General features: G+C 52.9%; 2 protein-coding genes across 2 annotated transcripts; both read right to left on the bottom strand.

Moving 5' to 3' along the window:
* Positions 1–204: 204 nt before the first annotated feature.
* On the bottom strand, positions 205–588 carry LOC132321523 (olfactory receptor 14I1-like; the record flags this gene model as incomplete). The annotated part of the gene is made up of 1 exon (XM_059835020.1): positions 205–588. A coding segment is annotated over one exon (384 nt), but the record flags the coding sequence as incomplete, so codon positions are not given.
* Positions 589–13,072: 12,484 nt separating this feature from the next.
* LOC132321505 (olfactory receptor 14C36-like) lies at positions 13,073–13,969 on the bottom strand (the record flags this gene model as incomplete). The annotated part of the gene is made up of 1 exon (XM_059834999.1): positions 13,073–13,969. A coding segment is annotated over exon 1 (897 nt), but the record flags the coding sequence as incomplete, so codon positions are not given.
* Positions 13,970–17,827: the final 3,858 nt, after the last annotated feature.

Consider the following 17,827-nt stretch of genomic DNA (forward strand, 5'->3'; position numbering starts at 1 on the left):
AACCATGAGAAGCCCGAGTTCCCTGAGGTAGGAATGTGAGCAGGAGCACTTGAGGATCTGGGGAACTTCACAGAAGAACTGGTCAAAGACATTGCCTTTGCAGAGTGGTAGTGAAAATGTATTGGCTGTGTGCAGCACAGCATTGAGCAACCCACTGCCCCAGGCAGCTGCTGCCATGTGGACACAAGCTCTGCTGCCCAGGAGGGACCCGTAGTGCAGGGGTTTGCAGATGGCAATGTAGCGGTCATAGGCCATGACAGTGAGAATGGCACATTCTGTTCCAAGCAAGAAGGTAAACAGAAAGACCTGGGCAGCACATCCTGAGTAGGAGATGGCCCTGGTGTCCCAGAGGGAATTGGCCATGGCTTTGGGGAGAGTGGTGGAGATGGAGCCCAGGTCGAGGAGGGAGAGGTTGAGGAGGAAGAAGTACATGGGGCTGTGGAGGTGGTGGTCGCAGGCTATGGCGGTGATGATGAGGCCATTTCCCAGGAGGGCAGCCAGGTAGATGCCCAGGAAGAGGAAGAAGTGCAAGAGCTGCAGCTCCCGCGTGTCTGCGAATGCCAGGAGGAGGAACTGGGTGATGGAGCTGCTGTTGGACATTTTCTGTCTCTTGGTCTGGGGGCTCTGTCCAAAAAAGGAAAAAACAGGAAAAATTAGGACAGATTTCTCTGAGAAAACCCACTCCATTTTTCATCGCAACCCCACGCAGTTGGAATACATTTCCATTCTCTAGTTTGTGCTGGCTGAGTGTGCTGTGAGGAGCAGGAGCTCTGCCCTTCTGCTGCTGAGGAGTCAGCTTTGCTCTGCTGCAGTGGGTACATGGGACCTGACTTGTGACATCTCTGATGTTCACAGGGCATGTCAGATGTAATCCATCTTTCATGGAAAAGTTCAATATCTGCACTCATGACATGGAAGAATGTGGGCTGTGAAAGAGAGGCTCAGCATGACTTTCTTATAACTTTGTCTGTGTTTTTTCACAGGGCTGCAGTGTACATCAGTCCTTTTCCCATCTGCCCTGTGTTTTCATTTTGCCGCCTTGAAGACGACTTCACACACAAATTACTCTTTTAAAAAAAACAATAAACCTGGACTCTGATGAGACCAGAGGAGTCCTGTTTCAAAGGACAGCTCGGCAAACTCTTCTCCAGCCCAGCCCAGAGGTGGAGGTGTGATGGAGAGGGCAGGACACAACCCCTCCCAGAGAGAAGCAACTGACTCTGCGAGGAGAGTGCCGACCCCCAAGGAAAGGCTCCGCACTCCCGAGGATCCCACAGCAGAGCTGCGCCTTTCTGGGGGGCAGCTTGCAAGCCCTGCAGGACAGGCAAAGCAGAGACTCGGGGGTCCCTCCGATGGGAGGTTCTACAGAGAGAGCCAGCTCATTGCCCCGCAGACAGTGCCCAGCAGACATCTGCAGGGAAACACAGAAAGAGAGCTGCCTGAGCGCACCCTCCCCCTGTGCTTGTTTGCAGTGTCCTCCCAACCCCGTCCCTGTCTCTGCTGCCTGCAGCTGTCCCTGCCAGGAGCTGGTTCTCTGTCCCCTGTGTCTCCTCCCTGGCAGTGCTCACAGAGCCCATCCCACCCGCTGCCTGCTCAGCTCTGCCCTGCAGAGCCCTCCCTGCAGCAGGACACTGCCCAGGGGCATCTCTGGGTGTGCAGGCTCTGAGGGGAACATCAGACCAGCCCTGGCGAGGCTGGAAAAGTGACACTGATGCTGTCTGTGACCACGGCATGGTGATTTCCAATACTCCCCGCTTTATTCACCTCTAAGAGGAACAGACTTGGAATTTCAGTGCCTCCTCTGGAAATGAGAGATTAATTTCTATGTGCCATTGCCCACCCAGACAACCCAGAGGAGAAGAGTGAAAGACCAGGATCCTTCCCTTTCAGGCAGCCCCTGCCTTGCTGTGCTTCCTGAAAAGTCCCTGGGAAGATCCTGCAGTGATGTGGAGCTCTGAGCATCCCTGACCCACACAGCACCCTCTCAACAGCAGAAGCACCCTGCCATTGCACTGGTCTCTCCTTCCACCCCCAGCTTCTCCCCACAGCGCCGTGGGGAGCTCCCCGGGCAGGCTGAGTGCTGACCCTGGCAGGCGGCAGAGTCCCTGCCCCAGCACCCAGCCCCGGGGGTGCAGGGACCCTGCTTGGAAGGACAGCCCTGGGCACCCCTGGTTGCACACCCACCTTCACACCCGGCAGCCGTCCCTGGCAGAAGGCAGCCCTCATGCCCTGTCCCTCTGATGCTGCAGCAGGGAAGCCCTGCTCTGGGGCACCTCCTCCTCCTCTACACTGGAGCACCTGTGGCAGTTCTCCCTGAAAGCTCTCAGAGTTTGTGGGATGTGCCAACATTAGGAGATCTGTCCGTGAACTGTACCTAAATTGCCCCACACCCAGAGACTTACCGTGTCAAGGGCTGTGAAGATTTCTCCTCCAGTGAGCTCGCCTCTGTCCGCCCACCCCAGACTGCCTTTAACCTCTCTCTGCCTTGATCCTCTCCCCTTGGTGCCTGCAGGCAGTGCCCTCAGCCCTGCTGCGCTCTGCAGAGGAGCTGCTCCTGGGCAGAGCTGTCTCTCCTCAGCGCTGCCCGCTTGCCATGAGCTCCCTCCATCCCAGGAGCCCGGCCCAGCTCAGCAGCAGAGGAGCAGCCCAAGGCGGCACTTTCTCTGCCCCTCGGGGCTCCCCCCAGGGGTCCCTGGGGCTCCAGGGGAACCTGCTGTGAAACAGGCTGGAGCAATCACTGAGGTTCCCTCCCGCAGCTGGGGAGAGACACTTCTTTCCAGCACTGACATTTCCCTGCTGAGAGACAGAGTCACGCCTAAATATCACCTTTTCTTGGCCCATCTTTAGACAAGACAGCCAGACAGGGACAGGCAGGGATCTCCTTTACCCCTGCTGAGGGAAGGGATGCAGCTGAGCCCGACAAGGCATCTCATCCTGGGTTTGGAGTGCTGGGGCTGGAAGGGCACTCAGCTCCCTCCCATGCACACCACAGACCCACAGCAGGTGGGATTCCTCCTGCCCCCCTTCAGGTGGACACACAATAGGCACCTGCATGTGAGCTCCTGCTCTCAGCTCCCATGGTAATTAATGGAGCTGGAGGCCAGGAGTGAGCTGTTCAGATGCAGTTGTCTGGTGACATCTGAGGTGCCAGAGGTGGTCAAAGATATGTGCCGGTAATAGAGACAGATTGAAGATATGTGCAGGCTGATGTAGAGACAGGCCAACATCTGGGGCATCTTCTTGGAGGCTCTTGGGAATTTCCTTTGGCCAACTGAAAGGACAGCTGCTGCCCAAATTAAGGGCAACTGAACCTGTCCCTACTCGTTATGTTCAGCTCAGCCTATAGCGATATTCATAGGATGGAATGGAGTCGTATGCCACAGGGAGAGCTCCGTCTCTTTCTTCCTCTCCTCCAGGTGTTGGATTCACTAGACCTTCACTGACTGTATTGGCAGCTGTCTCATGTTCATCCCCACATTGTGGTACAGAATTCAAGGCAGCTGCTCAATGTAAGGTTCAAATCCAGGCCCACAGAGCTACATGAGATGCCAGGGCTGCCAAGAAAATCACAGGACCACCAGGAAAGCAATTCCCATTCAGGGTAGTTGGGTGACAGACACCCCAGTCGGCATCACAGAGAATGCGATTTGGTGCCTCACACATTGCCTGGGGCAACGTGTCACATACACAACGCATTCCCAGAGAATGCGATTTTCCCTGACACGTTGCTCGGGGCTTTTCCTGGGGCAGTGTGGTCAAGGAACATCCCTCCATCACACTGCCCCAGGAAGATCCCTGAGCAAGTGCAAAAACACGATTTGAAACCTGCCAGGCTCCTGGGTAGGGAAGAGGAGTCCATGAGGCCCTCGTGCTGTAATGATGAAGTTCCTACTGGAAGGCCCTGGCTGGCACAGACAACAGCCACAGCCAAGGGGAGGAGGACATCAGCTCTGTTGGGGGCTTTCGGCATTGCCAGCTCCCTCGACCGTCTCCACCCAAGGCTGTCCTATGGTGTGTACTCCTGGCCCTGTTTCCTTGAAGGCTGTGGACACTCCATCCTCTTGTTCTCACCTGAGTATCTCACTGCCTTTACTGATTCCTCTCCGCCATCCCTGGCTGTTCCTTGAAACACAAAGCCTTGGGCTGGCCCAGACTCCCTCTGGGCAGCCTCTTGTATCACAGCACTGCCCTTGGAGTGGCATTTCTTTCTCTCCTGTCCAGTCTAAACCCGCCAGGCGAACACCCAGCTGCCTCAGCACCCCCAAGGAGGGCACTAGACCCCGACCCCCATCTCTGCAGAGCTCTTCTGGGCACTCTCCAGTTCCTCCCGAATTGCCTAAAGGAGGAAACCCCACAGAGGGACACACTACTCCAAATGTGGCCACAACGGTGCTCACTCGATGAGGACGATAACTCCCACTGTCTGGGTGGCCACATCATTCCTAACGCAGCTGATCTTTCTTCTGGTGAGCACGTGCTACTGGCTCATACGGCATCCCTTGTTGGGCCCAGGCCCTTCTGCTTTGGGTCCCTGCTCATCCAGTCAGGTACCAGCCTGCCCTGAGGTACAGGGTTATTCTTCCCCCTCCGATACAGGACTAGTGGCTTCTCCTTGTAAATTCAGGAGGTTTCTGTTGGCTGAATCCCAGAGATCCTCCAGGTCCTCATGGACTGAGTCACTGTTTTGTCAGCTGTTTGTGCAAATGGCTCACCCTGATTGTGGTGTCTCTCAAGAGACAACAGCATGCATTGCAGGGCACTAAAAGTGCTAAATTGAGGTATTAGTTTAATGGAATTGCTTTCCAATATAGAATTCTCCATGCTGCCCATCTCAGAAATGCTTGCTACAGAGCAAGCAAAGGCAAGACCAGTGTGGGAAGAGCAAACACAGGTGGGCTGTTTGTATGCGAGGAGGTAAGGATGACCAAAGGGCAGAGCTCAGATGGGGGAAAAGAGGGGAAAAGAAAAGAGAAGATGAAGCAAAGGACATGATCGAGGCTGTTCGGAGGTACCTGCCAAGTAGCTCTCCAGGTAAGCAGTGGTGACTTGCACGAGACAGGAAAGATGATCTGACCAAACTTAGGTTTGCTCACCTCCATGGTCATGGGGAAGCTGAGTGCTTTCCCTAGCATGGTTCAGGGAAGCCCTGTGGTGGAAGGAAATGTGCAGTCCCTCATGCTGCACAAGAGCCAACCAGCTGCTCCCAGCAAGGTCAGCTATCAAGTCACACCAGGCGGCTCAGAGTATTATTTGTGTGAGACTTGAAATCCTCCAAGGACTGACAGAGCACAACCTCTCTGGGCAACCTGCCCCAGGGCTTGACCCTCTTCATGGGTAAAGAGCTTTTCCTCAGGTGTTTCAAGTGAAGTCCATTGGCCCTCACCCTCCCATCATTCACAACAGGGAAGGAGAGCCTGGCTGCCTCTTCCTGGTGATCTCCTGGTAGGTGTGGAAAGGCTGTCCCCAGGTGTCCCCAAAGCCTTCTCTTCTCCTCACTGAACAAACCCAACTCCCTCAGACTGCCATAGTGGCAAAGCCAACCTTACAAAGTCATGTCTGAGATTTTTAGGGCTCTTCAAATTTTTACTGGCTTTGCCATGGACCTCTCAGATGTTATAACATTACCACCCTGGAGTCATGACTTTCTGATTGCATCACTCTCATTTGTCATCATGTTTCAATGCACAGGTGTTTCAGGCTGTAAGAAGGGCCTGTTCTGTCTGAAAACAAAGAGTCATCCACAATGAAACTTTGAACAGAAAATATTTCAGTCATAAGTGGCATCCTGACACCACTGAGAGGGTGTGGCTCTAGGGTTACCATGCTTGGTGCTAATCCAGATGCAGAGGAGGAATTGGTGACTGCAAGAATTGCAGTAGCTATTATGAGAGATGACAGAATCACAAAACCATTCACGTTGGAAAGCATCTTGGGAGATCTCTAGACCAACCTCCTGCTCACTTCAGGATCAATACTGGAATCACCCCAGTTCCTCAGGACTTTGCCCAACAGAGTCTTCTGGGGACTTTTTTGAGAACCTTAGTGAACTTGGATCTTGAAGATCCATGGAGCCCTCTGAGGATGTTCAGGGTGCCTCTTGCTGCCAAGTGAGGATAGTCAAAGGAGACCCAGACTTCTGACAAGCTGCTGGCAAGCTCTAGCAGCTTCTAAGGAGCTCTGTCAGCGGTCCTTGATCAAGTGGTGCATTGGTGGGAGGCTGCTGAATCTTGTCCGGCGCCGGGAATGTTAACTGCTGCTGCTCTTCCACACGAGCACCGCTAATATTGTCCCAGGAGACCTGGAAAGTGATAAGCATGACTACGCTGCTGTGGGTGCGATGGTCAAGGGCAGGAGGGTGCAGGTGGTATTCATCTCCATCCTGCTAAGAGGGGAAAAGGTTTGAAGAGTCTGGGCAGATTCCACAGTCAGACAATTGGTTGTTAAACTGGTATCAGCACCAGGATTTCTATAGCAATAAGTCTCATTCTGAATATCAACCACTGCACACATGAACAAAACTGCACACAGTACCTGAGGTGGGGCCGCACCAGTGCAGCGCAGACTGGGACCATCACCTCCCTCGACCAGCTAGTTATTCTATGCTTGATGCACCCCAGGAAACGTGTAGCCCTTTTGGCTGCCAGGGCACGGCCATATTCAACGTGCCCTGAACCCACACTCCCAGATCTCTTTCCGTGGGGCTGCTCCACAGACTTTCCTCCCCCAGTTTGCAGCTAAAACCAGGGTTGGCAATTGCCCAGCTCTCTACTCTATCCAGTTCTCTCTGTAAAGCGTCTCTACCCTTGATGGAGTACAGACCTCATCCTCTTTCGGTATCATCGGCAAACTTACTTAATGTGTTATATTACTGTATTCAGGACATGTGGATGGATGGATGGATAAAGAGATGGAAAGGAACTGGGATTGATGGTCAGGCTTAAAGGGTCAAACACAATGGTTGCCCTCTGCCTGCAGGTCTGTAACAATTGGGTACTGCAGGCATTTCCATCTTGTGTCCATGCCTCAGCCAGGCAGATGGGGAACGCCCGCTGATGGGGGTGGCTGTGCTCAGTCCTGCCCCATGAGCTGACCTTGCTCTCCTCCCCTCCTTCACTCCCCACACTTGGATGCACCTCAGGAAATATGGATGAGCCTCCTGGGATGAGGTCCCATTATCGCAGGGAAAGAGGGAAGGGCTTGTACCTAGGAGTGCAGAGGGAGAGTGGGGTGTGCGTAGCAGTGAGTGTGTTAGAGGAAGAAAGAGAACCTGAAGTAGCGGGTGAGGGGATTGGCGAGGAGGCATGCTGAAGTTGTTGTGAGAGAGCATAAGAAGGAGGATGCGCAGCTGAGTGCTGGGATATGGAGTGAGGCTGTAAGCGAGTTTGGGGCCGGAACATCTTTGATGGTAGCGAGGCATTAGCAGGGCTTTCAAAGGAGCTGAATGGTTTGTGACGGACTCACAGGCATTGGCAAATCGTGGTGCCTCCAACGAGATCAGAACACTACAGATGACAAGAAAACTACTAGTGTAATGGAGCTGCTAACCAAGGTAGAAAGTACTATGGTAACCATCTCAGAACCACCAAAGGAGGGTCCAAAGTGAAGCCAAGGCAGGGCCAGTGGGGAAACGGTGAAAAGGAGTTGGATTTTACATGGGAGGGGATAAGGATGATTGAAGAGTAGGGCTTGAGAGGTGGGAAAAGAGTGAAAGGGGAATGAAAGGTGAAGCAAAGGGAATGATCAGGGCTGCTTGAGAGATACCTGTCAAGCAGCCCTGCATCTGAGCAACACTGCCTGGAAGCGGACAAGCAAGCTCCAGCTGCTCTGACCATACTAACATCTGACTTACTTCCATGGTGGTAATGGGGAAGTGAAAATTTTCCTGACTCTCATCAAGGAAAGACCCAGAGGGGAAGGAACTGCAGCATCATTTAGTTTTCCACTCTTCTGAATGGGACTCCAGGGGGTCTCTGCTCTGACCTCCTTCTCATGGCAGAAGCAGCTATGGAGTCAGACCACGTTGCTTAAGGCTTTATCCAGTGGAGGCTGAAAGCATCCAAGGACAGAGATGGCACAATGTCTCTGGGAAACCTGCTCTGATGCTTGGATGCCCTTATGGAGAAAATGTTTTTCCTTATCTCCAGCCTGACTAGTCCTTATTTCAACACTTGACTATTGTTGATTATCCTCCTGCCAAAGGTCATGGTGACAAGACTGGTTCCATCTCCCTGAAAACATCCCCACAGTGACTGGCAGGCTGATATTCCTGAGGCCTTCCCTTCTCCAGGCTGAACAAGGACTTGTCCCTCAGTTCCTCCTCCAATGTAAGTCCTCAAGCCCCTGAGCATCTTGGCGGTCTTCCTCTGAACTCGCTCCCGGCTATCAACATGTTCCTTGCTGTAATGGGTTATTTCTGGCCAATAGCCCAGCAGCCACACAGCCGCTCACTCCCTCCTCCCCTGCCCCACATGAGGCCCAGAAATTTACATGGTAGTGTACAGATGTTCTAATTTGCTTTCTGTCCTCCAGCACCACCAGGGCCTTTTACGCAGAGCTGATCCCCAGCCAGGCAGTCCTCAGCCCCTACCACTGCAGGGCGTTAGTCTGTCCCAGGCACAGGACCTGCCATCTGGCCGCCTTCTATGCCATGAAGGTTCTGACAGGACGGTCCTTCCACCTCTCCAGTTTCCCCTCTATGGCATCCCTAGGGCACAGCAATGGTCCTCCCAATTTAGGGTCATCGACAAACAAGGTGAGAGTTGCCTCCTCCAAGTCATAGCTACACGTATTAAACTGCCCAGGTCTCAGCAGAGTCCCCTGTGCTGCCCCACAATGCCCCAGTATGTCCCAGTGGCCTCCAGGTAGGGTACGACCCCGTCACCACTGCTCTCTCAGCCTGATCATCCAACTGATGTTTCACCCATCTGTTTGTCAACCCATCCAGACTGTAAGAACCTAACTTGGGTAGAAGAATATTGAGGGACACTATGCCACAAGTCTTGCTTAAGCTGAGGTAAACAACATCCACTGTTCTCCCCTCATGCACAAATGCAGCTACTTCATCATGAAGGCAATCAAGTCGGTGAGGCATGATTCACCCTTGGTGAGTCCATGCTGACTGCTTTTGGACAAATTCTTCTCTTTCAAGGTCCCAGAAATGTCACCCAAGGGGCCTCTAACTGATGGCACACTCCTCACCAAAGGAGTACACCTGTACTCGGCGCTGGTGAGGCCGTACCTTGAATACTGTGTTCAGTTTTGGGCCCCTCAATACAAGAAGGACATTGAGGTGCTGGAGTGTGTCCAGAGAAGGGCGAGAAAGCTCGTGAGGTGTCTGGAGCATAAGTCTTATGAGGAGCGGCTGAGGGAACTGGGGTTGTTCAGTCTGCAGAAGAGGAGGCTGCGGGGAGACCTCATGGCTCTCTACAATTACCTGAAAGGGGGTTTCAGAGAGGTGGGTGTTGGCCTCTTCTCCCAAGTGACTAGTGACAGGACAAGAGGAAATGGCCTCAAGTTGCACCAGGGGAGGTTTAGACTCGATATTAGAAAAAATTTCTTTACTGAGAGAGTGGTAAGACAATGGAATAAGCTGCCCAAGGAAGTGCTGGAGTCACCATCCTTGGAGGTTTTCAAGGAACGTGTGGATGAGGCATTGTGAGACATGGTTTAATGGGCATGGTGGTGTTTGTAGGTTGATGGTTGGACTTGATGATCTTACAGGTCTTTTCCAACCTTAGTGATTCTGTGATTCTGTGATTCTGTGAAGTGAGCTTGTACAGCCTGGGGTTCCCTGGGCTGCACTTTTGGCCTCCTTCCAAGAGGGGTGCACCATTGCTTTGTCCTCACTCACAAGAGACCTCTACCAATCCCATGACCTTTCAAAAGGCATATTCCAAGGAAATGCTGACCTTCCCCTGTAACAACAGGACCACTCTTCTGCCTGTCCTACGCTGTATTTCATTTCTCTGATCTTTCATAGACATTCCCCTGCCCTGATACAAAGACCATTTCTAAAGTCGTCGTTTCAGATGCAGACTGCCTGGGCAAAGGCCCTTTCCATTATTCTCCAGTTTTCTCCTTCCCTTTCTCTTTGTTCGTTCTGGTACCTCTCACCTACGCTGCTGCTGCTTTGAGCTTCAGGGACTAAAAGCCGGCCTGTCCTTCAGTAGTCTAATTGTCTCTCTTTAAGAGCCAACTCTTTAATTATGTTGATATTTACTTTTTTGTATCTCCCTATCTAAAGCATTTCTCATGAGATTACCCCTTGTAGAAAGTCAGCCTCATGAGACCTAGCTTGTACTTTACGTGTGGCTGAGGAGTGCGTTTTAACGTTTATGAAACTTTTCCTTGCTTTCCTTCTCTTTGCTTGCAAAGAGGAACATTCCCTCTGTGCCGGTGTGCAGGCAGTTCTCTAAGGAAAGCAGGTGGGAGGTGGTGCAATGGCGCTGTAACATTCAGCTCCCAGAGTCCCGAGAAGTCTGATGGAAGGCAAAGTGAGACAAGTCCCAGGTGGCCAAGGACAGAAATGGTGGGGCTGGGGAGGTGAGGAGCAAGGGTGTCCATGCAGTGTCAGGCCTCAAGGGACTGCTTTTCCTCCCCGACACTCTGGGTCAATATCAACTGGAGAATGCTGCTGTCACCTCTTCTTTAAAATGAAAGGAATAACATATAACATTTTTAAAAATATATTTTTTATTAGGGCACTTCGAAATCTTCCTCTTTAACTGCACTATGAAATGATTCCAATTAGCTCTACAAGTCTTGAAGACTTGAAGAAAGTGACACGCAGGGAAAGAGCTCGTTAGGGCTTTCTGTACTTTAATGAGCCCCACGGTGTATTTGGGCCTGTAGTCCATGAAACTCTGATGATGAGAGGGATCAAACCTCTCAAGAAGTCAAAGGCAGAAGCAAAAGCTAAAGTACCTTGAAGCATTAATATATATATATATATAAAATGAGGGCCATTACTGACAGAGCCTCCCCAGGGACTCGTTAGAGCCGATAACTGGAGGCTGTGATTGCAGGGAGGCAAAGGCACTGTGCAGGTGGCTGTAATGCTGAGAAAGCCCTTGGATTGTTAGATGAAGCAGAAAGGCCAAACCCTGAGCCCCAGGCCCTGGGCAGGCAGAGCTGGTCCCTCAGGTGTGGCTCAGGGCTCTTCCTGGGGACAGGGGGATGTGAGGATGAGCAAAGCCAAGTGCAGAAAAACAGCGCAACACTTCCCAGCCTCCCCAGAAGGGGCGAGGAAGAACCAAAGTCCAGAGCCTCTGGGTTTCTCCTGGTAGGTGTCGGTAGCAGAGGCACCTGCCATAGCCAAGAGGACAAAGACCTTGGCCCTGTTGGGCTTTGGGGAGGGTTTGGTGTTCTGCTGAGGGTGTCCAGTTAGTGCCAGGGGAGGGGCTCGCTTTGTGGATTAGGGTTTGTGTAGGGCTGTGGGGAGGGTGAGGGTCAAGGCTAGCATTTAATGGCAGGGATAAAGGCTGGGAATTGGAGTGAGAAACAGGGTAGGAGGAGGAGTTTCTGGTTTGGGGCTTTGGTTTAGAGGTAAGGTTTGAGGTTAGGGATTAGAGCAGTGGGTTCCTGTCAGGGTGAAGGGTGCCATTTTGGGGTAGGGTTAGGGCTTCAGGTTACTGCTTAGAATGAGGGTAAAGGCCTCACGTGAATGTTTTCTCAGTCAGTATCACGGTGGCATCAGGATTACCCAAACACATCTTTCATCTTCAAAACCTTTCATCTTTGTTGGCCAAACCTCTCTGCCCTCCTCCAAATCTTGTCCCAGCTCCCCCTGACCTCCCCAAATCTGTCATCTTGTTGGGGGCAGCATTGCAATGGCTTTTGAGACCTCAGAGTATCTGTCTCCCCACTGCTGGCTGCTCAGACCTGACCTCACAGCCAGCACCCAAGGGGACACAATGTGCTGCTGTGCTGGAGAGGCCTCGTCACAGCTCTGCCCAGCAGCGCTGAAGGCAGGCGATGTCTTCCACCACCCCGAGGTACCCTGCCTGCCTACCAGCTCAGGCTCCAGAAGGGCTCCCAAACGTCCTGGGACGCATTTCCCACGTGGGTGCTTCAGCTCCAAAGGGCAGCGACCACCTCTGTGTGGGTAACTGAATCCAGCCCTGCATGTAGATTTTTAGGAGAAAACTGGAAATCTCTGCAGAAAAGACCTCAATGTAGTAGCTGGAAAAATCTTCCTTTCCAGCATGGCTGGCTTTTCATGAAGTTTCTTGATTTTTTCCATAGTTTTTTATTAACAGCAGCAAGGGCAGGTACTGGCAAGCTGATTACACTCCCTCGCTCTCTGTGAGTGGTTTTATGCAGCCCCTCAGCAAAATAAATTCTCTTACTTTTGTTCAATTGGAGAAGCATTGCTCAGAAGAACTACTGTCTTTATATTGGCACATTTCATCTCTCTACTTCTGCCTCTCTGTCTTTTCTCCTTCCTCTGCCTTTTCTATCTCCAAAGGAAAGACTCACTGCATGACAGAATAACTCAGGTTGGAAGAGACTTGACCATTGTCTTGTCCGTCTCTCCTGCTCGAGGCAGGAGATGCTCACCCTGATGGCTTTGCCCTGGGTATGTCCCTCAGTGACACTCACCATCCCCACTGTCACTAGACACACACAGAGATCAGTTCAAAATCCATCCGTTGGTCTCTAAGAGGTCATGATGTGACAAGGAGGTTTTTGCACCGATATCCGTGGATCAATGGGCCCTTTTGGGCTCTTGTTCTTCTTAACACCAGCTTTGGAAGAAGAGCCAACCGTGCAGGCAGCGTGCAGGGGAGATCCCATTTTATTACAGAGAGAGTATGAGAGAGTCAGTCATGAGACAATGTTACAGAAACTTTTCTAAGGTGTCCAGGTGAGAGAGAGCACGTTCCTGCCTCAGGTGTAGGGGGACAAATCCAAACAGTCATGCAGGAAAATGATAGGGAGAAATAACAAAACCAAAAACAGCAACAGAGTGAATAAACAAAGCTCTAACAGGCTACGGGATGCACTGGGAATCATGTGTGAAGAGAGACGGCAGGTCTCAGCTGTTGAAAAATGTCCATGAAAACCATTTCTTGATGGCATCCTTGAGCTCCTGGTTCCTCATGCTGTAGATGAGGGGGTTCACTGCTGGAGGCACCACTGAGTACAGAACTGCCACCACCAGGTCCAGGGATGGGGAGGAGATGGAGGGGGGCTTCAGGTAGGAAAACATGATGGTGCTGAGGAACAGGGAGACCACAGCCACGTGAGGGAGGCACGTGGAAAAGGCTTTGTGCCGTCCCTGCTCAGAGGGGATCCTCAGCACGGTCCTCAAGATCTGCACATAGGACAGCACAATGAAAACAAAACACCCAAAACTAAAACAAGCACTAACCACAAGAAGCCCAACTTCCCTGAGGTAGGCGTCTGAGCAGGAGAGCTTGAGGATCTGTGGGATTTCACAGAAGAACTGGTCCAAGGCATTGCCTTGGCAGAGTGGTATTGAAAATGTATTGGCTGTGTGCAGCACAGCGTAGAGCAACCCACTGCCCCAGGCAGCTGCTGCCATGTGGACACAAGCTCTGCTGCCCAGGAGGGACCCGTAGTGCAGGGGTTTGCAGATGGCAACATAGCGGTCATACACCATGATGGTGAGAAGATAAAACTCTGCTGACATGAAGAAGAGAAACAAAAACACTTGGGCAGCACATCCTGCATAGGAAATGGCCCTGGTGTCCCAGAGGGAATTGGCCATGGCTTTGGGGAGAGTGGTGGAGATGGAGCCCAGGTCGAGGAGGGAGAGGTTGAGGAGGAAGAAGTACATGGGGCTGTGGAGGTGGTGGTCACAGGCTATGGCAGTGATGATGAGGCCATTTCCCAGGAGGGCAGCCAGGTAGATGCCCAGGAAGAGGCAGAAGTGCAAGAGCTGCAGCTCCCACGTATGTGTGAATGCCATGAGGAGGAACTGGGTGACGGAGCTGCTGTTGGACATTTTCTTTGTCTATCTATGGGTACCTGTACAAGGAGGAAAAGGTACTGAAGACTTGGGAAGGACTTCTCTGAGGAAAAACCTATGCCATTTCCCATAGAAATCCCCCTCCCTGAGCTGAATGAGGACTGAGTCAGCTCATTCCCCAACCCCACCAACTGAACGACATGGTGCCTCACTGTTCAAAACACAGCTGAGACACCTACCTGCCATGAAGACACATCTGGGGCAGCATCCCCCAAGATGGATTCAGAACAGAAGCTGACCCACACCCCTCACACCAACTCCTGAGAGCGAGAGCACCACAGGCAGGTGGAGAAATACATATGTCTGTGGTCTGAAAAGCTGAAGTAAGGAGAGAAAGGCAGATGGGCATGCAGTGAAGCCTTCCCTTTACCCAGCCGTGCTCTCTACCTCACAGACAGCAACACTGCAGGGCACTGTTTTTAGCATATTTCTTGTGTATTGACTGTAGAACACATGCACTGCTCCTGCACTGGAGGTCCAGCTGCTGAGGAGGTGATTCATGCCCTGGACCCTGTGGCCCTGGGGATGAGGCTGTGCTGGGTGGCAGAGGAGACCAGGGACTTGCTCTGGGGAAGTTCTCTGAACTGCAGGGGATGGCAGGGAGGTGTCCAAATTCTCCCTCCCGCAGCACTTCTTATAGGAGGAACCTGTTTCTCAGTGTCTCTGATGCCTGGGGCTCTCCCTGCTGGGAGCTGATTCTCTCTCCTCCTGCAGCAAAGCACTGCCCAGGGGCATCTCTGTGTGTGCAGTGAGCAAAAGAGCTGCTCAGAGAAGGGCTAACAAGAACTGGGCTGTTTGTGCCTTCTCCAGAAGAGAGAAGTAAATTGCCATTACCCACTGCCCACCCAAGAACTAATAGGAGAAATGTCAAAGCACAGACTCCTGCCCTTGCAGGTAAATGCTGCCTTTACCTCCCTCTTCAGAACAACCCTCTGCAAATATCCTCAGAGTGATCTGGGGCTGTGAGCAGCCCTGACCCACACAGCACCCTCTCAACAGCAGAAGCACCCTGCCATTGCACTGGTCTCTCCTTCCACCCCCAGCTTCTCCCCACAGCGCCGTGGGGAGCTCCCCGGGCAGGCTGAGTGCTGACCCTGGCAGGCGGCAGAGTCCCTGCCCCATCACCCAGCCCCGGGGGTGCAGGGACCCTGCTCGGAAGGACAGCCCTGGGCACCCCTGGCTGCACACCCACCTTCACACCCTGCAGCCGTCCCTGGCAGAAGGCAGCCCTCATGCCCTGTCCCTCTCATGGTGCAGCAGGGAAGCCCTGCTCTGGGGCACCTCCTCCTCCTCTACACTGGAGAACCTGTGGCAGTTCTTCCTGAAAGGTCTCACAGTTTGTGGGATGTGCCAGCATTAGGAGATCTGCCCGTGAACTGTACCTAAATTGCCCCACACCCAGAGACTTACCGTGTCAAGGGCTGTGAAGATTTCTCCTCCAGTGAGCTCGCTTCTGTCCTCCCACCCCAGACTGCCTTTAACCTCTCTCTGCCTTGATCCTCTCCCCTCGGTGCCTGCAGGCAGTGCCCTCAGCCCTGCTGCGCTCTGCAGAGGAGCTGCTCCTGGGTAGAGCTGTCTCTCCTCAGCGCTGCCCGCTTGCCCTGAGCTCCCTCCATCCCAGGAGCCCGGCCCAGCTCAGCAGCAGAGGAGCAGCCCAAGGCGGCACTTTCTCTGCCCCTCGGGGCTCCCCCCAGGGGTCCCTGGGGCTCCAGGGGAACCTGCTGTGAAACAGGCTGGAGCAATCACTGAGGTTCCCTCCCGCAGCTGGGGAGAGACACTTCTTTCCAGCACTGTCATTTCCCTGCTGAGAGACAGACTCACGCCTAAATACCAACTTTTCTTGGCCCATCTTTAGACAGGACAGCCAGACAGGGACAGGCAGGGATCTCCTTTACCCCTGCTGAGGGAAGGGATGCAGCTGAGCCCGACAAGGCATCTCATCCTGGGTTTGGAGTGCTGGGGCTGGAAGGGCACTCAGCTCCCTCCCATGCACACCACAGACCCACAGCAGGTGGGATTCCTCTTGCCCCCCTTCAGGTGGACACACAATAGGCACCTGCATGTGAGCTCCTGCTCTCAGCTCCCATGGTAATTAATGGAGCTGGAGGCCAGGAGTGAGCTGTTCAGATGCAGTTGTCTGGTGACACCTGAGGTGCCAGAGGTGGTCAAAGATATGTGCCGCTAATAGAGACAGATTGAAGATACGTGCAGGCTGATGTAGAGACAGGCCAACATCTGGGGCATCTTCTTGGAGGCTCTTGGGAATTTCCTTTGGCCAACTGAAAGGACAGCTGCTGCCCAAATTAAGGGCAACTGAACCTGTCCCTACTCGTTATGTTCAGGTCAGCCTATAGAGACATTCATAGGATGGAATGGAGTCGTATGCCACAGGGAGAGCTCCGTCTCTTTCTTCCTCTCCTCCAGGTGTTGGGTTTATTTGATCTTCACTGACTGTATTGGCAGGTGTCTCGTGTTCATCCCCACATTGGGGTACAGAATTCAAGGCAGCTGCTCAATGTGATGTTCAAATCCAGGCCCACAGAGCTACATGAGATGCCAGGGCTGGCAAGAAAATCACAGGACCAACAGGAAAGGAATTCCCATTCAGGGTGGGTGTGTGACAGACAATCCAGTCTGCATGCCATGCAGACTCTGTCCAGAGAAGAGAGTCTCCCATTTTGGTCATTCAAACTCATACTGTATTCCCTTAGGAGGAAATGACTCTATTCCTCTTCTCCACAGTCAGTCAGAAATGATGTTCTCAGGAGACCTTCCTGCTGCATTGTCAGACAGAGACAAGGCCATGCAGGTGCTATGATGGCCGGTACCGAGCGGGAGCTGCCCGCAGGCTGCACTGTGACAAGGAGCTGCTGAGATTGTCTTGTGCCCAAGGGATCTCTTCAGCACAGTACAGGTGCGGAGGCCACGCTGTACATGCAGCACAGCGCAGCACAGCACTAACTGTTCGAAGCACAATGGTCTTCTGGTCAGGACCAGTGATCAGGTTTCCCTGTGAGAAGTCTGCGCTCCACCCCGGTGCCACGGCTGAGGTGCTGCAGCCCAAAGGTGCACGGCCAGGAGGAGCTGGAGCACAGGCAGGAGGAGCTGAAGCCCCAGGACTTGTCACTCTACTGTGATGGTTTGGGATTAAATGAGAAGTGGTGGCACAGCTTGCTGAGCTGGGGTGCTGCAGTGGAGGGATACAGGCTCTGATGGAGAAGGTGACAGGGAGGACAAGAATTGTGGGGAAGCACCCTGTGTGAAGGAGCAGCTAGGATATATGGAGCTCCTCTATGAGATGGGCAACAGGTTGGGCCAGCTTCTGTGAGTGAGGATGAGAAGAGAAGTCAGTAAGGGTGACATGGTCTTGGCACTCATAACCTACTTTGTCAGGGAGAGGAAACAGCAATAGTCCTCTCTCAGCAAGCCGAGGAAGTCTCCAGGTTAAGGAGCAGGTTCCTGTGGGGGACTGTAAGCACCCTGGCATTCCCTGGCCAGGCAAAGCGACAGGATGCCGGCAGCCTGGAGGCTCCTGGGACAAGTTCCGAACAGAGCTGCCAGGTGGGACAACAAGGGGGATGCTCACCTGGAGGTGGTACTTGCAAACAAGGAAATAGTGGGGTCCCAGGTGTCAGAGGAAGACCAGCAGCAGAGCACAGGCTGGTGGACTCCAGAGGAGAAGACTTTGATGTATGGGGGGACTGATCCAGGTGGTGCCGTGGGAAGCAGCTCTGAAGGGGGAAGGAGCTCAGGAAATGTGATAGGCCTTGCAGGACAGCCTCTCCCGAGCACAAGAAGGATCTCTCTGAATACCTATGGAAAGAAACATTCATA

The sequence above is a fragment of the Gavia stellata genome, unplaced genomic scaffold (genome assembly GCF_030936135.1).
Source record: "Gavia stellata isolate bGavSte3 unplaced genomic scaffold, bGavSte3.hap2 HAP2_SCAFFOLD_42, whole genome shotgun sequence".
Classification (NCBI taxonomy): Eukaryota; Metazoa; Chordata; class Aves; order Gaviiformes; family Gaviidae; genus Gavia; species Gavia stellata.